The 15,950-nt window shown below is 57.4% G+C and overlaps 5 protein-coding genes across 5 annotated transcripts; 3 read left to right on the top strand and 2 right to left on the bottom strand.

The window, feature by feature from the left end:
- Positions 1–103: 103 nt before the first annotated feature.
- B0T15DRAFT_558718 (uncharacterized protein) lies at positions 104–1,556 on the top strand (the record flags this gene model as incomplete). The annotated part of the gene is made up of 2 exons (XM_062870482.1): positions 104–121; positions 164–1,556. 2 exons carry the CDS (start codon positions 104–106, stop codon positions 1,553–1,555), a joined length of 1,410 nt encoding a protein of 469 aa, XP_062720532.1.
- Positions 1,557–2,066: 510 nt separating this feature from the next.
- B0T15DRAFT_252406 (uncharacterized protein) lies at positions 2,067–3,515 on the top strand. Its single transcript, XM_062863196.1, has one exon. It carries the CDS (start codon positions 2,303–2,305, stop codon positions 3,350–3,352), a length of 1,050 nt encoding a protein of 349 aa, XP_062720531.1. The 5' UTR covers positions 2,067–2,302; the 3' UTR covers positions 3,353–3,515.
- Positions 3,516–4,041: 526 nt separating this feature from the next.
- Positions 4,042–6,316, top strand: B0T15DRAFT_537475 (cytochrome P450). The gene is made up of 5 exons (XM_062869619.1): positions 4,042–4,384; positions 4,455–4,878; positions 4,976–5,394; positions 5,473–5,494; positions 5,617–6,316. Exons 1-5 carry the CDS (start codon positions 4,229–4,231, stop codon positions 6,210–6,212), a joined length of 1,617 nt encoding a protein of 538 aa, XP_062720530.1. The 5' UTR covers positions 4,042–4,228; the 3' UTR covers positions 6,213–6,316.
- B0T15DRAFT_537473 (uncharacterized protein) lies at positions 6,317–8,073 on the bottom strand. Its single transcript, XM_062869618.1, has one exon. The coding sequence runs from the start codon at positions 7,828–7,830 to the stop codon at positions 6,379–6,381; it is 1,452 nt and encodes a 483-aa protein (XP_062720529.1). The 5' UTR covers positions 7,831–8,073; the 3' UTR covers positions 6,317–6,378.
- Positions 8,074–10,045: 1,972 nt separating this feature from the next.
- Positions 10,046–14,516, bottom strand: B0T15DRAFT_512861 (uncharacterized protein; the record flags this gene model as incomplete). Its single annotated transcript, XM_062868009.1, has 8 exons — positions 10,046–10,684; positions 10,739–10,812; positions 10,864–11,094; positions 11,145–11,274; positions 11,986–12,113; positions 12,171–12,375; positions 12,430–13,284; positions 13,374–14,516. The coding sequence occupies 8 exons, from the start codon at positions 14,514–14,516 to the stop codon at positions 10,046–10,048; spliced, it is 3,405 nt and encodes a 1,134-aa protein (XP_062720528.1).
- Between the last annotated feature and the right edge of the window lie 1,434 nt (positions 14,517–15,950).

Raw genomic sequence — 15,950 nt, 5'->3', positions numbered from 1 at the left:
AGCCTCACGAGCATACATGGAATACATTCGATACTGCATCACCCTAGTATTAATCTGCATCAGCCATTCCCTCCGCCTTCACAGACTCCTCATCGGCGCTCCAATGGCGGCACCACCCTCCGTACAACAACGCAAGGTCATCGTGCTCTGCGACGGCACCTAGTGCGGCCGCGAGACCAAGACCAAAAGCAATATCAACTACCTCGCGCGCATGATGGGCATCGACCTAGAGCATGGCGTCACAGAGTACCACTCGCCCCAGGACGGCATCCACGCCAAATACTTCGATGGCTCCGGCCTGGGCGGCGATTTCATGCGCTACCTTTGGGACGGGGCGCTGGCGACGCACGCCAAGGAAGAATGCAGCGCGGTCTACGACTTCATCGTACAGTACTCCGACTGGGATCATGACCGGGTCAGCACGGAGGTGTGGATGTTCGGGATCAGCCGCGGGGCCTACATCGTCCGGTCCGTCGCGGGGATGATCAACAACTGTGGCATCATCCGAGACATCCCCCACAAGGCCAAGCTGATCGAGGACAAGATGATCTACGACATCTACCGCAACCCGCACCCGGTGCACCACCCTTCCTCGCCCGAGATGCGCGACTTCCGGGACAAGGCCAGCTACGCAGTGCGCACGCCGGTCAAGTTCATGGGCCTGTTCGACACGGTCGGCAGCCGGGGCGTGCCGCGGCTCAACTACGACTCCGGCACGGGTTTCGAGTGGCCCGAGTTCTACGACGCCTGCGTCTCGACGGCCGTCGAGAAGGTCTACCACGCCGTATCGATCCACGACCGCTTCTGGGGGTTCCAGCCGTGCCTGGCCTCGCGGGCCCCGCCCAGTAAGAATAACGATAACAGGGCTACTACTATTACTAGTACTAGTAATAACAACCTCAAGATCCGCCAGAAGTGGTTCCCCGGGTGCCACTACGATCTCGCGCGGCAGGAGTTCCAGTTCCTGCGGGAGGGGGCGAGCTGGAAGGAAAGGTTAGTCTTCTGGCTGTTGAACCCGCTCAGCAAGACCGTCTGGCCCAACCACAAGCTGGCCGATCTGGCGCTGCTCTGGATTCTGCAGGGCATCGAGCGCGAAGGGGGCGGCGCCTTGGTCCGGAAGGAGCTGGACGGGCGGACGGACAGCGACATCGGCGCGGCCATCGTCCAGACGCGGCAAAGGATCCTCCACCTCGCGGGGGATAGGAAACATTTGATTGGCACGGGCGACGTGTACGACGACATCCTCAGCTACCTCCCCGGCGGGCGGCTGCTGTCGGCGCCGATACGCTGGGCCAAGCGGATGAACGAGACGGCGTATGCCGTTCTGTTCAAGGGGGTGGAGAGGGTGATCCCGGACCCGGGGATTGGCACGGATGCGGAGGACGCGCCGGTCTGGAATGAGGTGTATGACTACACCGTCCCGGACACGGATGGCCTGGGAGCTCTTGGGGTTGCGGCGATCAGGGACCTTGCGGGGGTCAATGAGAAGCGGTATCCGTCGAGGACGTTTCAGAAGTATCGCGTGTATATGCAGACAGTTCAGCGGCAGCCGTAGGGGGAGTGAGGGTGGGAGGATAATGGAAAGGAAGGCCTGTGGGGGCTTTTGTTGTTGTTCTTGGTTCTGGAAAGCTGGCGGATGACGATGATAACGACGTGGGATTCGTATCCATGGGGCGGTTGGCAAGGAGGATTGGCTCAGGGCTGATCTGATAGCGGTTTGGACTCTCTTTGGGCAAGGACTGTATACTTGGGAAGTAGCTAGCGTATTCGAGTATCATTACATACCCGATAGTTACCTGGTAATTAGCGTTTGTTCTACTGCTGTCTGTCATCTGGCATCGCCTCCTTTCGTGTCTTTCTTCTAGACCACCCAAGGGCCCATGTATGATGCGTCTGGAAGAGTCTGCCTTGTATAGGCTCAGGGATGTGCACGCTGGCCGTATCTTTGTGTCCTCGGTACGGAAGTAAGCGAAGCAGTTGAAAAGAGCAGTTGTTCCCAACTCTAGAATACCGTACAACCCTCTGTGTCTCACCCTCTGTGTCTCACACGTTGGTTGAGATAGACCCACCACATGGCAAACTTTCGACCTGTGTTACTGTGTACCGTGACATGAACAACTGTAGTGTCTTGCATTTCGGGGGTTGGGGTTGAAATTGGGCTGCCGTGAGGAGGGGAAGTGCCATCAACTTTGGTTGAATCCAAGCTTAACTCAACTCTCATCAAGCACTTCACTTCCCTACTACCTGGGCACCTAGGCACTTTCCAATCGACTCCCATTTCAAACAACCCACAACCCACAACATGCCTCTCCCAACCGAACCACCCATCAACGTCCTAATCACCGGCGCCGCCGGCCTCGTCGGCCCGCTCCTCGTGACCCGCCTCCTCAATGCCCCGCAGTACCGCGTGCTGCTCACCGACCTAGCTGACCCGATCGTCCCGGACGGCGTCGCCCACCCGCACCACGCCACCACGCTGAAAGGCGACATCACCAGCCCGGACTTCGTCTCCGCCCTGCTCACACACCCGGCCGTCCAACCCCTGCACGCCGTCTGCCTCTTCCACGGGATCATGTCGGCCGCCGCCGAGCGCGACTACGACGCCTCGCTGCGCGTGAACGTCGACTCGGTCCGTCTTATAGCCGAAACCCTACGGAAACAGCACGGAGTGAGACCGCCGGTGCGGCTGATCTACGCCAGTTCGCTGGCCGTGTTCGGCCCGCCGTTTCCCAACCCCAACCACCCCAACCCAACTGACTCCTCCTCCTCTACCTCCAACCTCAAAATCCCCGAGCGATGGATCCCCACGCCGCAGAGCACGTACGGCGCGCACAAGCTGATGACCGAGACGTACCTGAACGAGGTGCACCGGCGCGGGTGGCTGGACGTGTTTGTCGCGCGCTTCCCGACCATCGCGGTGCGGCCGGGCAAGCCGACGGGCGCGGCGTCGAGCTTCTGGAGCGGCATCGTGCGCGAGCCGATGAATGGCGTGGAGTGCGTGGTACCAATTCGGGATCGCGGGTTCCGGGCGTTCCTGACGGCGCCGAGCACGGTCGCGGAGAATCTGGTCAGGGTGCTGCATTGGGAGAGTGGGATGTTACCCGGACATGTGCGGCAGGTTACGTTTCCTGGTATTGCGGTGAGTGTTCAGGAGTTGAGGGACGCGCTGGCTAAGTATGGTGGGGAGGAGAGGCTGCGGTTGATTAGGGAGGAGCCGGACGAGCGGTTGGAGAGGATCCTGCGCAGCTGGCCGCCGGATTTCGATATCACCACGCCGTTGCGGCTGGGGCTGGTCGTGGACCGGAGTGCGGATGACTTGGTGAGGGAGTATGTTGAGGGGTTGAAGAAGTAATAAGCGGGGATTTGTTGTATCCTTGGCTCTAGGTGCTGGCATGGTTAGAATGTGGCGGTGACGAGATCTTTGATACTGTCGAGATGCAGAGTCAATACTGGGCTCGGGAGATAGGGTTGTTACTACAAGAGATGGAGTATCTCCTAATATAAGGTAGGTACCTAGGTATTTACCCTAACTAGGACCTCACGTGGCTAAGCTTTCCTTCCTAGACACCCACCCGCCAACAGATGTAGCGCTAGTCCCCTATCCCGCGCCCTACCCTACATACATATTCGAACCGCTTAAGAAGACAGCCGGATGGTGCCGATGCTGCTGAGTCTGGAGATGGCATATGACTACGTAATCTCTCCTTGCAATGCCCATTTTCCTGCTCTCTATCTCCCTCCGCCCGGAACGGCAAAAGGAATGGGAAAGAAAAGAAGAGGAGGCAGGACATCAGACAGAAAAAGGATCCGGTTTTATATTACTTATTAGCGTATTGCCCTCTTCATCGCAGAGCAGACAGCGCCTTTGACCGCTCACTGGACGTCCCATGTTAGTGACATAAATACCGTACAAAGGTTAGCAATGATCTGCAATCTGGACGTGATAAGCGCGGCTGGCGATGACGCTTACTAACCTGCATAGTCCTTCGCGGGGTTAAAAGGTGCGCTCAACGAATTGCACCCAACCAAACTCAAGGTTAGGCGGGATCGTGTCAGCAATTCCAAATAAAAGATCTGCATATATATACTGTACCTCGCCAGGCAGCATTCGCGCGATTTCGCGGTCTGGCTCTCGTCTCCCTCTCATAAGACTGCTTGACAGCAAACAAGCCTTACTAGAACTTCTAAAATCTGAAGCTCACCATAATAAGCCAACACAACGAGAACCATGGATGCCGCATCGTACCTCTCGAGGCTCCTCCGCTTCGAGGTGCTGCTGACGCTGCTGGGGGTGTATCTCGCCCCGCTCATAGCCTACAAGGCCTACAAAATCTTCATCTACCCCTACTACATATCACCCCTGAGACAGCTCCCAGGGCCAAAGGTAAATAAAGTAGTGTACCTAAAAGGTACTCACTCCCATAGTAGGTACTAGTACTAACACCCTCCAACAGAACCATCATTTCCTCCTCGGCCACACGCTCCACCAACTCCGCAGCGGCCACCCCAACGAGCCCTACCTCTCCTGGATGCGCCAATGGCCGAACCCGCAGCCCGCGGGACTGATCCGGTACTTTGACGTGGGCAACGCGGACGCGGTGCTGGTCACCAGCCTGGCCGCGCTCAGGGAGATCCTGCACGACAAGTGCTACTCGTTCCAGAAGCCGGCCTTCTTCAAGCGGCTGGTCGCCGACATGGTCGGCTTCGGACTGGTGTTCACCGAGGGCGAGGAGCATAAGAGGCAGCGGAGGCTGTTGGCGGGGCTGTTCTCGCCGGGCAATCTCCGCGAGGCGCTGGTGCCCCTTTTTCGGGACAAGGCTGGGCATATGGTGGAGATGTTGGATCGGGTTGTTGAGGAGGAGGGCGGGGTTGTGGATTGTGAGTGGTGATCTCTTGTTAAATTCTTATTAATGGTTTCTTTTCTTTATATCTTTTGAACTTATTTTATTTTCTGGTTCTGACATACCATGAGCAGTGGTGTCCCTGTACTCCAAGATCATGCTGGATATCATGGGCGTCTTCGCACTGGGCGTGGAACTGGGCAATCTGCAGCAGCCGGCGAACGACGCGGCGGCGGCCGACAACTCGTTCGACCACTGCTACCACGAACTATTCGACCCCGACAGCTGGGGCCAGATTCTGATGGGGCTCAATGCCGTTTTCCCCGTGCGATGGCTGCCCTTCGAGGCCAATCGGCGCTTCAAGCAGGCGTTGCACACGGTGCGCAGCCAGTTGATGGCCATCATCCAGGACAGGATCCGGACCGTGGGCGAATGGAGGGCGGCTGGTGTGGATAGCGACGCGTATAAGGGCAAGGACCTGCTGACGTTTATGGTGGCCGAGAAGTACTACGCGGATAGCGACCGCTGGAGCCAGGAGTATATCATGGAGCAGGTATGTGGAGGTTTACTAGTGTTAGTCCTACTTCTACTTACGAGAGTGAGAGCTGACATGCCGCTTACAACTTGTCAGATCCTTACCTTTCTTGCAGCCGGTAGGCCCTATCCAATATCCATCCATGAAACCCCTTTCATATATTATTCGTATTCCCTCGCGAACCCCACACGGTAGAAAAGAAAAAGAGCAGAAAAGCTGATCTCTTCCCCCTTCTCCCAGGCCACGAAACCACAGCCGCGGGGCTCACATGGGGCACCCAGCTGCTGATCGAGCACCCGGACTCGGCCCACCGTCTCCGAAGCGAGATCGACGCTCTCCTCCGCCGCGAACCCGTGCCCGACCAGCGCAGCATCGAGAGCCTCCCTTACCTGCACAACTTCACGCGCGAGGTGCTGCGCCTCCAGCCCCCCGGCGTCAACGTGGCGCGCGAGGCGGTCGAGGACGTGGTCATACAGAACAAGGTGGTGTTGCCGCGCGGCACTACCGTGCTGGTGCAGCCGGCCGTGCTGAACCGCAACCCGACCATCTGGGGCCCCGACTGCGACGAGTTCCGCCCGGACCGCTGGGACCGGCTCGAGGGCGACGCGGCTGACCCGTGGGCCTTTGCGACCTTCCCGCTCGGTCCGAGGGTGTGCATTGGCAAGGCGATGAGCCTGCTCGAGTTCAAGATGATCTTTGTGGAGCTGGTGTCGAAGTTTGATGTTGAGGGGGTGGTGCCCGGTGCGAAGGTGGGGGATATTAGGCTTATTAACCCGAGCCCGTTGCTGAGGCCTGAGGGTGGGCTTAAGGTGCGCGTGAGGAGGAGGGCGGTGTAGTAGGAGTTTGTTTTGGGGTATGGTTTCTGTACTTTGTAGCAAGGTCTGGATACATAGGGTACGTATTAGCAGTAGTGGTTTCCTAATTCATCGCTTTGTGGCTTCGTAAGTTCCTGGACTTTCTTCGAACACAGTGCCTGCAAACTCTCCGGAGTCCGCTCTCAACTCATCTCACAAGACACCTCTCGATGCGCTCCAACTCGGCCAACACCTCTGACAGCAGCGGTCGGGTCCGCACTTGGTCAAGCAAACCCGGCATGGAATCCGGGCCATCAGGATCCCTTTCCTGCTGATGTTCCCCATGCTGCGATGTTCCCCTCTTAAACAAGAGCAGTTCCTCCATAAACTCCCTTGCGCATGCCAGCTCGCGTCTCCAGAATATCCTCGCCGCATCGCGCGTATCCTCCGCCGTCAACGCCCCCAGATCAGCTTCTGCAACCGCGGGATACAATTTCCCCTGTCTCAGCACCACTCCGGGCCGTCTTCGCGCGCGCCCTCCTTCTTCCCACTCTGGCGCGCCAGCTGTACATGCGCGGATCAACGAACGAAGCGCACCCGGCGGTGTCTGCTTGAACTCCGGAAACGCTCTCGCCTTCCCACATCTTTTCGACTTATAATCCGGATCCGCATCCCGCAGGACCTCGTGGTCGATGCCGCAGCGCACCATGGGCTGGCCCTCGAAGATGCACCACAGCAGCTTCCCCAGCATGAACACTTGCGCCCGCTCCAGCAAGTCCCTGCCCGTGCCGCCGGTTTCCCGCTCTCTCAAAAGCGCCAGCCACGGCCGGCTGAACCCGCCCTCGGCATTGTAATACCGTTGGCGACCGGAATCGCCTGGCGACCAGTCCGGGTCGTCGTCGTAGTATTTCCGCAACTGCTTAACGATTTCGCTCTTCAAACCATTCTCTAGCGGTATGGAATCGGCCGCCGCCACGATCTCCAGGTACTCGACATACGCGACCTCGGGCGGGCTCCACGTAAACCAGCCGCCGCGCTGCTCCAGATCAATCAGCACGGCATCCAGCATCCCCGTGTCCGCCGCAGCGCTCTTCCCCAGCACGATATTATCCGGCTTCAGATCCGGATAGAAGCCGACCCGCCCATCGTCATGCCCGTTCACATGTGCCAGCGCCCGCGCGACCTGCCGCGCCCATCGGATCCTCTGCGCCATCGACGTCGACACGCAATAGTCATCATCCTCCCGCAGCAACCTCTCCCGGAGCGAGCCCAGAGGATACCACGCGAGCAGGAACCCGCACACCCCCCGCCGGTTGCCGAACCGGCCCTTCTTTGTGACCACCCCGAGCGGGCGGGAGATGACATTCTCGTGGTTCCCCAGGAGGAGGAGCATCTTGAGTTCGTTGTACATATACCGCTGCTCGTGCGGGCTCAAGACTGATTTGAACACCACCAGCTTTTCGTCGTCAGTTTCCGCATCCAACCCGTCGACGGCCACCAGGGAAATGACCTCGTGTACCTGCCGCTTGAACCGCAGCCGCTCCCAGTCGACGACCGCCACGCCGTCCCACGACAGCGACTCGGCTTCCCACATCTTCTGGAGGGTCTGCAGGGGGAGCATGCCCTGCTCGACCTTGTAGTCCGGCACGAGACGCACCATCTCCGCCGCGCCGGCGTTGTGGGTGTGGTTATGGTTGTAGTTGACCAGGGTGACAGAGACGGAGATGAACGATCCAAAGGGGAGATCCCACCATTTCTTCTCGAGGCCTCTCTTCTTCTCCTTCTTCTTCTCCTCCGCTCCATCCTCCTCCTCATCCTCATCCACCAGTAACAACAACCCCCTCGCCCACGACCTCAACACCCGCCCAAGCCACCTGCCCACACACAACCCACCAACCACCACCCCTCCCACTCCCACTCCCAGTCCCTGCCTGTAAATAGCCTCCTCCGGCTTGACAACCGCCTTCAACCCGGCCGGCCAGCACTCCGCCGGCGGCAAGTACACATCGACCCTCAGAGGCGGCTTGTCGAGCGCGAAGTTGGGCGTGGCGTAGAACCGCGTTCCGGTCGGGTCGGCGCCATCGATTTGCCAGTGCGTGGCCCAGTCGTCGGATCCTTCTGGGAATGATGATGATGAGGAGGATGGGGATGAGGAGGATGGGGATGAGGAGGGCAGGGGTTCGAGGCTGTCGAGGCGGGATTGTGGGTTTGTGGGGGAGGTTTGCCACTCTGTTAGATCTTCGCATGGACGTTGGGGTGTTTTACCCGTGAAATCGGGAGGTAAAGTTGTCTGGTGGGAGTTGATATCGCTTGCGCTGTCGCTGTCGACCGTCGTGATGGTGGTGGGTGGAGATGGATCGGGGACTGTGTTTCTGTGTGGAGGGAGAAAGGCCGCGATGGGACTGAGGATGGAGGTGAAGACTTCGCTTGTGAGGTCCATTGTGGTGGTTCTTTATGCCTTGAGGGTGACTGGCTGAAATATGCTGCTCTCGGCGGGAGGGCGTGTTCTGCCTGTTTATGCCCGGCTGAAGTGGGCACCTCTTGTAAGTTCTAACAGAGGAAGACGCGGCAGAGAGGTGAAGTGGCCGTTTGAACTAAGCTGCCCCCCTTTCACCCGATAGTAGACCGATTTATGTAGGTCCGAAGTCTCTCGGTTACCACAATTTCTGATGTTCTGAAATCCCATCACAAGCGGACCTGATCCGCATATTAGTAGTCGTAGTTAGTATATCATAATCCCTCATAGCACAACCCGTCAAGACAGCCCACTGTCCTGTACTGCATATCCACCACCTAGCCACAGATTTACAGTTCTCTTACCGATCAGTACCATATTATAATTAGTTCACAGCAACCCACACCCGACATCCCCTCCGTCGGCCCCTACCCCGAGTTACTACTACTACAATAATACATACGTCCTCGGATCGATCGGCAATCCCCCCTGGACGACCCCCCATCCCATCCTGCAAGCCAAGTTTAAACACCCACCACCCACACCCACACCCACACCCACACCTACATACATACACCTCCCCTATTTACACGTCTCCGCTTCTACGCCCCCCCGAACCAGTTACGCTACGGAATACGGATAGCGGGAGTCCAGAATCTAGAGCTGGCGAGATGACTGCAACTCTTCCTTCACTTTGCAATCACCAGAACTTTTCACAAAATGCAGCTGACTGCATGCGTCCTGCATACCTAGGGTAGGGGTCGCTTCCCCGTAGGGCGAGTGATCGGCAAGCGCTAGGCTGTCTGATTCGACGCCGCTGCGGGGAGGGGGGGCCACGACGGTGGCGGCGGCGGCGAACCTGCGCAGTACTAGGTAGTAGTTTAACTAGTGTAGGGGTCCGGTTCAACAAACGCACGACAGCTTCGACAGGGTCTCACACATTGTCTCACTTTTTGCTCAAGGCATGTGCATACACTAGCTCGAGAACTAGTTTATTACTGGAGTGGGGAATGATGCGTGCTTTTGCTTTTGGCGTAGCCCTCAAGCCGAGGAGGGGGGGAGTTCGGACTCGAGATCTGTCGTTATCACCGCAGCATTTAAATGGACTATTTTGGGGTACCCGTAGGCGTCGTAAGAAATAGCAAATGCTGTCACTTTGGGTAAATGCTGAATAAGTAATCAACATAAAACTGGGAATCATCACTGCTAAGGATGCATCTAAGACATGGCAATCGAGAAAGAAATGAGAAAGGATATGGAAATGAAAAGAGAAAATCAATTCCATAGCAAGGGACCAACAGAGCAAGGTATCCGCAGAACGTGAAACCGACCTTTTTCCCCAGCCAGCCCGGAACTCCATCACCGACGTGCCAAAGGCAAAGGCGACCACCCCTTCACCCCAGAGCCTGAAAACCAAAGATCAAGAAGTAAGCCGCTCACTCAGCCGAAACACATCCCTCGGAATGTCCACGATATTCCACTGCTCCCCCAACTCCTCCGACCCACTCCGGTCATAAATCCTGCGGTTCCCATCCCGCAACGGACCCCTCGGCAGATCCCAGCACATCTCCGGGTTCTTCAGCCACATCCTGACAAGATACCTCGGCGCGGCCGCCGAGTCCTCAAACGCCTCCCGTGAGTGCAGCACGCCGTGGTTATTAATAAACAGCAGGTCCCCACGCTGCGCCTCCAGCACGATCTGGTTGCGCCGCGCAATCTCCTCCACTACGTCCAGCGAGCGCCGCTGCTCGTCCGTGAGCGACGGCAGGCTCGGGTTACGGGCGACGCCGTCTAGTCCGAGCAGGGGCTCGCGCGCAAAGTTCATAATGATGCGGCTGGCGTGGTGGTAGAGGAGTGGGCGGGTATTTGAGGGGAGGAACTTGCCGCGGCTATCGAAGGACCAGACTGGCTGGGCGAGCAGCTCTCGGAGCTGCGGGTGACTGCGTGAGATTTCGTTGTATACTGTCCAGGAAGAGGCCAGGAGATTCTTGCCGCCGCTGGAGGCGTTGTTGCGGGTTTGCAGGGCCAAAATGTCGCAGAAAGTGTCAGTGTGGAAGGTCTAGCCTACGGTTAGTGGAGCGCGCTGCGAAGGGGGGAATTCAAGGCGCCTCACCGATGCCCGGGAAGAGTATCTGGTAGGCCGATCTTTCTGCGCCGTCTTGGAGAGCTTCGCATCTCGGATGTGCACTAGAACAGTCAGCTAGTTCCCTTGGCCAGAACAGATCTGCTGGTACATACTCAACATGTTGCCCTCTTCGTCTTGCCGGCCCCGTTGCACGCCGATGTAGCTTGAGATACCGAGAAACACGAGAACATTGTCCTCGGGCGACAATTCGTCTGGCTTCAGGCCCCGGATCACGGCAAACCCCTTCCCGTGGTGGATATCGGCAGCAATCCGCTGCAGCTTTGGGCCGAGTATCGGCAGGGGAAAGGTGTCCGGTGTGACTTCGCTTCCGTACAGTCCGAGGTCTCCTCTCTGTCAGGATATAGCTCTCAAAGCACCATTTTGGGAGACCTACCGTTGAAGTGCTGCAGGCCAAATTTGACCTCGGATATCTCTTGCTCGGTGAGAGTCAGGGTGTAGTCGTCAGGCGATGCAAAGGAGGAAGGGCCCCAAGCGAGATCTCCCTGGACTTCCGCGGGCCAATGCTGGGTGACTGGGACATAACGAAGAGTGCAGCTCCCTCTCAGGGAGCGGTTGAAATCATGGCCCTGCGGCCCGAGGAGGATCGTTTCCGCGCCCATGGTGAGGTTGAAAGTTTATGGAGGGTGGTTTGAGGCTGGAAGTGATATTTGACTTTGCGGGCTTGTCAGAATTGAGCGTCGATATCTCACTCAACCTGCAGATCCGTCACTAGGCGATGAGGATAAGGAGAGAGGAGGAGAGCTGGACCACTGAATATATACTAATAGCCGCCTAGCGGGAGAGAGGTTGCAGCGGGTGAAGCATTTTCTCTGCCCGACAGCAAGAGGCCACATCCGAGTTGTGCAATGCGGCTCAAGCTTCTGCTAGCACGCAAGAAGGGTCCTTTCAGGGTCCTCCGCATTGGATCGGATCGCAGGAGGGGTCACGCAGGGTCTTCGGCACACCCGTGCTAGGATTGCCAATAAGCCTTTCCGCATTCAGAACAGCCCCCAATTCCGACGAGAGTGTGCTGCAGGGTGATAAGAGCCATCCCGCTCATTGGCGGGGGTCGCATTTCGTGTGCTAATCCGACCCAACTCCTGGGGCCGAGACCGTCGTCTCGTCAAAACTGAGGGGTTGCCGCCAGCTCGGTATGGGTGGCACATGGACGTGCTAGCGAGCAGCTTGGCGCCGACAAAGCAAAGCCAGATCAAAAATCAGGCCACTTCTAAGACATTGGCTTCAGCCGGCGGGGCATGTTCTAGCGTGTCGCGTGGCGTCCAGTCCGGGTCGAAGAGCTGGCTTGTGTACCACCACTGCTCGTGATACACATCGCTGTTGTTGATGCTGTGAAAGATGCGAGCTGGTGCGTTGTTGGTCAGATTCAATCCCCCGTGTCACGTCTCCGCGGGGAGCTTACCTTTCTTGACCACGACGTCGCGGCATTGCGCCATGAACTGAGTCTGCTCGAGGTCCAGCCGCGCCATCCTGCGAACCCTCGGGGAGTTCCAGTCAAAGCCCGGCGAGAACAGCTGCTGCCCCTTGTAGCAGTAGTGGAAGTGCGCTAGGATGGTTTTCGCTCCGGAGTTCGTCGCCCGAACAAGTGGCATGTCCAAATATTGCACCTGTGTGGTTTGTCAGAACGGCTTCCGTGTTGCTGGTAGCGGTGTCTTACTCACCCGCGCTCTTCTCCTTGCGGCAAACTGCCTCTGGAACAACATCTGCATCTCGTAGTTTTGCAGGAGAATAAAGGATGTCAGAAACGTAGCGAACCAATCCTTTGGGCTGTGGGTATTAAACGTGCTCTGGAGTTCACGGAGAACGTCCTTTCTAAGGGGGCCGAGGATACGGTGGATGATGATAGAAGCGAGCTGGTAGTCGATGTAGGGAGGCAGCGAGTCGAGATCCCGGTAGAACGGATCCTGTGGGTTCGCCTCCCGGATCTCGCTGTCGGCCCAGCCAGACTCGGCCCAGCATCGCCACTTGGACTCGATAAATCGGCACGCGACCCAAAGGCGCAGCGTCTTTTGTAGCATCTCGTTGGGAACAGGAAACACGGACGCGCGGTAGGCCGCTTCGAAGATGTTCCAGACTAGGGGATCTGTATCGTCGAGGTAGGCTGCCAGGTATGATCTTTTTGCCCGGTCGATGTACTCGGTGATCGCTTCAACGGCAGCCTCGGGATCGGCTATAGCCCAGGGAACGGCATACATGGACCGCCCCTTGAGATCAACGTCGCGGGAGTGCGCAGGTGGAACAAATCTCTTCAATTCGACTTTGAAATGCAAGGAGCCAACCTGGCCCAAGCACAGAAACTTGGACGGGACGTCTAGCCACTGCCGTTCGAGGTGGAAGTCACCGTAATGAGGCCCCACCATCGGATGGTCCCTGTAAAACGGCATGTAGTCCAGCCCCGTTCGAAACAACGTGCTGTCGGTCACCATATACCGAAGGCACGGTAGCCGGCTCATCCGAACAGTCCTCTGCTGGCAGGTCAGGCAGGGACCGCGAGGGTTTGTCGGGTCAGGGATACACTGCAAAGAAATTAGTACCCTGATGGCTCGGTGCAGAACGAAGGTGCCGGGCTAACGACGGCGGAAGAGTCCGCCCGTCAAGATCTTACCCTATTCCTCTGCATCCTACATCTCACGCAGGCGTGGAGCTGGCGTGTGAGATGGGTGTCAATCCTTTTGCTTCCTTCGTAGGGACTACGCTTCTTTTTCACACGGTGAGAACCGCTCTCCGAGGCAGATTGCGAACTGGACTTGGAGAGTCTCGGAGCAATCTTGTAAAAGCGTTTGTTCGCCGAACTGGTGGAAGCTGAGATCGGCGTTAGGCACACCGAGGACTCCGGAGAAGCCGAGACCAAAGCCCAGTCCGTCGACACATCATCCAAGAGACACCCGTCCCCCTGTTCTTGAACGGTATGATCGCTAACATGTGACCCAGAATCGATGTCCATCCGTACCGCGGAGTCGTGTGGTTCCTCCCCGTCCGCCTCGGGATCTGCCGTCGTACGGTCGAAAGCGAAGCTTCCACCAGCGGGCTGGTCGAAGCCTGATAGTGGCACATCGCAGTCATAGCGGGTTGTCTGAGGATTTAGCAGAAAGACTTCCGTTGTGCGGTCCTGGCCGACCAAGACAGGGGATGGAAGCAAAAAGTCGGGCGATTCGAGTCCGGAACCTGATGATTCAAAGTCTCCCAAGTCGACGGTGTCCGAGCCTAGGTCCCGATATGCGAGCTGCTGGCCTGTAGAGGCGCCGTTCTCCCACTGCAACGGCGAGTATCCCCGATGCAGACCTCCCAGCACGGGTTGCTGGAGAGGACTGTTCGTAGCAGTATCGTGTGATCGGGTTCGCCTTCGCTGCAGCAACTCGTCCACAGTGAGGTTCAACAGACCAGCCACGCGCTGGATGTCTTCCAGGTCCTTTCCCGAGAACTGCATGGTGGCATCTGAGGTGGTGCTGGCCATCGTGGATGCATTGAAGAAGGCGAGCCTCTGAGCGAGCGACTCCTCGATATTGATATCCTGCTGCCAGCGGTGACCGTTCCCGGTTCCGCGACCTGGAAAGGCGAGGTGTTGGGGCTCTGCAGTGGGCCAATCATGGCTGATCGGATGCGGCCAGTGAAACCGATCAATGAACGAGCCAACGGCAGTGCGGCTGGAAACCGGTGCGAGCGCACCAAACCGGGCGTGGCTTTGAACTACCACGCTTGGCAAAGGGCCAATCGGACCCCAGCATGCGCAACCAAGCGCGTTGCACATCTCAGGAGACGTAAGATCAGTCAGCTGTGATGGACTAAGACCAATATGCGAGAAAAGCTTGATGTGCTCCTCTTGTGACCTGGAAAAAGCGGGCTTTTTGAGAGTGCGACAGGGCTCCGGCCTCTAAGTGGCCGCTCTGTGGGGGCTCTATTCGGGGCTGAAGCGCTGAAAACAGGCAAGGGGTCAGACGGTCACCCTGTGCTACAGCTTCAACGGTTAGCTAGCGGCAGTGATCGCAAAACCCAGAAGACGAGAGACCTGTGATCATACCTTGGTATCTCTTTACTCGCTTGACTCATTTCAAGCCGTCCCAACCTGGAGAGCCGGAACACGAGGTGCAGGATTCGTCGGTCTATTGCCGGAAGGGAATGCCGCATGTGTCGCCTATCTCCAACGGCCGACACAGCGGGTCTTGCAGGTCATGAACTCATCGGTAGCTAGTCGGTCTTCGGAGTCAGGAGGCGAAGAAGAACGAAGGATAAGGCGAGGGAAGCAGAAAGCGAGGGCAGAGATAGGAAGAGGGCGGCACAGGGGAATGATAAACGGGAACAAAGAACTTGATTGAAATGAGGAGAAAAGGGGTAAAGTAAATAGACGGGGAGCCAAGGGTAGGAAATCCGGACGAGTAAGGGATCGTATGCGAGATCTAGCATACGAAGCTGCGGAAAGTGCCAGCACTCGTTGATTGACTGCCTTGATAGTGCGGTGGAGTCGTTGATGAGAAAATCCTTCCTATGCGTCTCAAAACTAAGCAATTTGACGATGCACCTTTTCTTCGTTCAGGAGACCCGGTGGTGTCCTGGTTGCCAGGTCGCGACGCTTCGCGAATCGTACCCAAAATCCGGGATACGGGTGGCGTCCAATTCCCGGGGACTGAACCGTGCGGGAGCTGTCGAATGTCGAGTGAGTATCGCTACAGAACTCAGTAATACTATCCAAACCGTAGCTGCTGAGTTGCTCACTCACCTGTCTATGTCGCTTCGCCCAGTCAATGAGGGCTGGGTGATGCTGAATTTGGTTCGGACGCTGGTACTTTCGGGTCCGGCCAAGAGCAGACAGGAGACATTCGGCACCGACAGCTATCGTGGGTTTGGGGGACATAAAGTGCTGTCCGCGGTTATGACAAAGCTGAGAATTCCGGTACACCGTACTACTTTGGGGGCGTAAGCCGGCGCGCCGAAGTTAAAGACACCCGCGTGACTGAGCCATACTGCAAGGCAGAGAGATTGGACGGATGCTATTCGCCCACGGATCCATTTCCCGCGAGTTTGTCCGGTGACTTGATCCGACTTCTGACTTTTCCGTGCCTCAAAATCCCATGCTTTCCAAGGCACTTGCCATGTTCGGCAACATCGGTTGATTTCATCCAATCAGCGAGTGTCACCAAATCGCCAGTGGGACCATCCCTGCTGAGAATGACGTAACCGATGCGAG

Source organism: Chaetomium strumarium, assembly GCF_033439665.1.
Source record: "Chaetomium strumarium strain CBS 333.67 chromosome Unknown B0T15scaffold_5, whole genome shotgun sequence".
NCBI lineage: Eukaryota > Fungi > Ascomycota > Sordariomycetes > Sordariales > Chaetomiaceae > Chaetomium > Chaetomium strumarium.
The sequence above is the reverse complement of the archived record's forward strand: the minus strand, read 5'-3'. Positions and strand labels throughout refer to the sequence as shown.

Coding starts and splice junctions, on each gene's coding strand:
- B0T15DRAFT_252406 (XM_062863196.1), top strand. CDS start 2,303: ATGCCTCTCCCAACCGAACCACCCATCAACGTCCTAATCACCGGCGCC.
- B0T15DRAFT_537475 (XM_062869619.1), top strand. CDS start 4,229: ATGGATGCCGCATCGTACCTCTCGAGGCTCCTCCGCTTCGAGGTGCTG. Junction 4,879..4,975: donor GGAGGGCGGGGTTGTGGATT/GTGAGTGGTGAT, acceptor TACCATGAGCAG/TGGTGTCCCTGTACTCCAAG. Junction 5,395..5,472: donor AGGAGTATATCATGGAGCAG/GTATGTGGAGGT, acceptor ACAACTTGTCAG/ATCCTTACCTTTCTTGCAGC.
- B0T15DRAFT_537473 (XM_062869618.1), bottom strand. CDS start 7,830: ATGGTGCGTCTCGTGCCGGACTACAAGGTCGAGCAGGGCATGCTCCCC.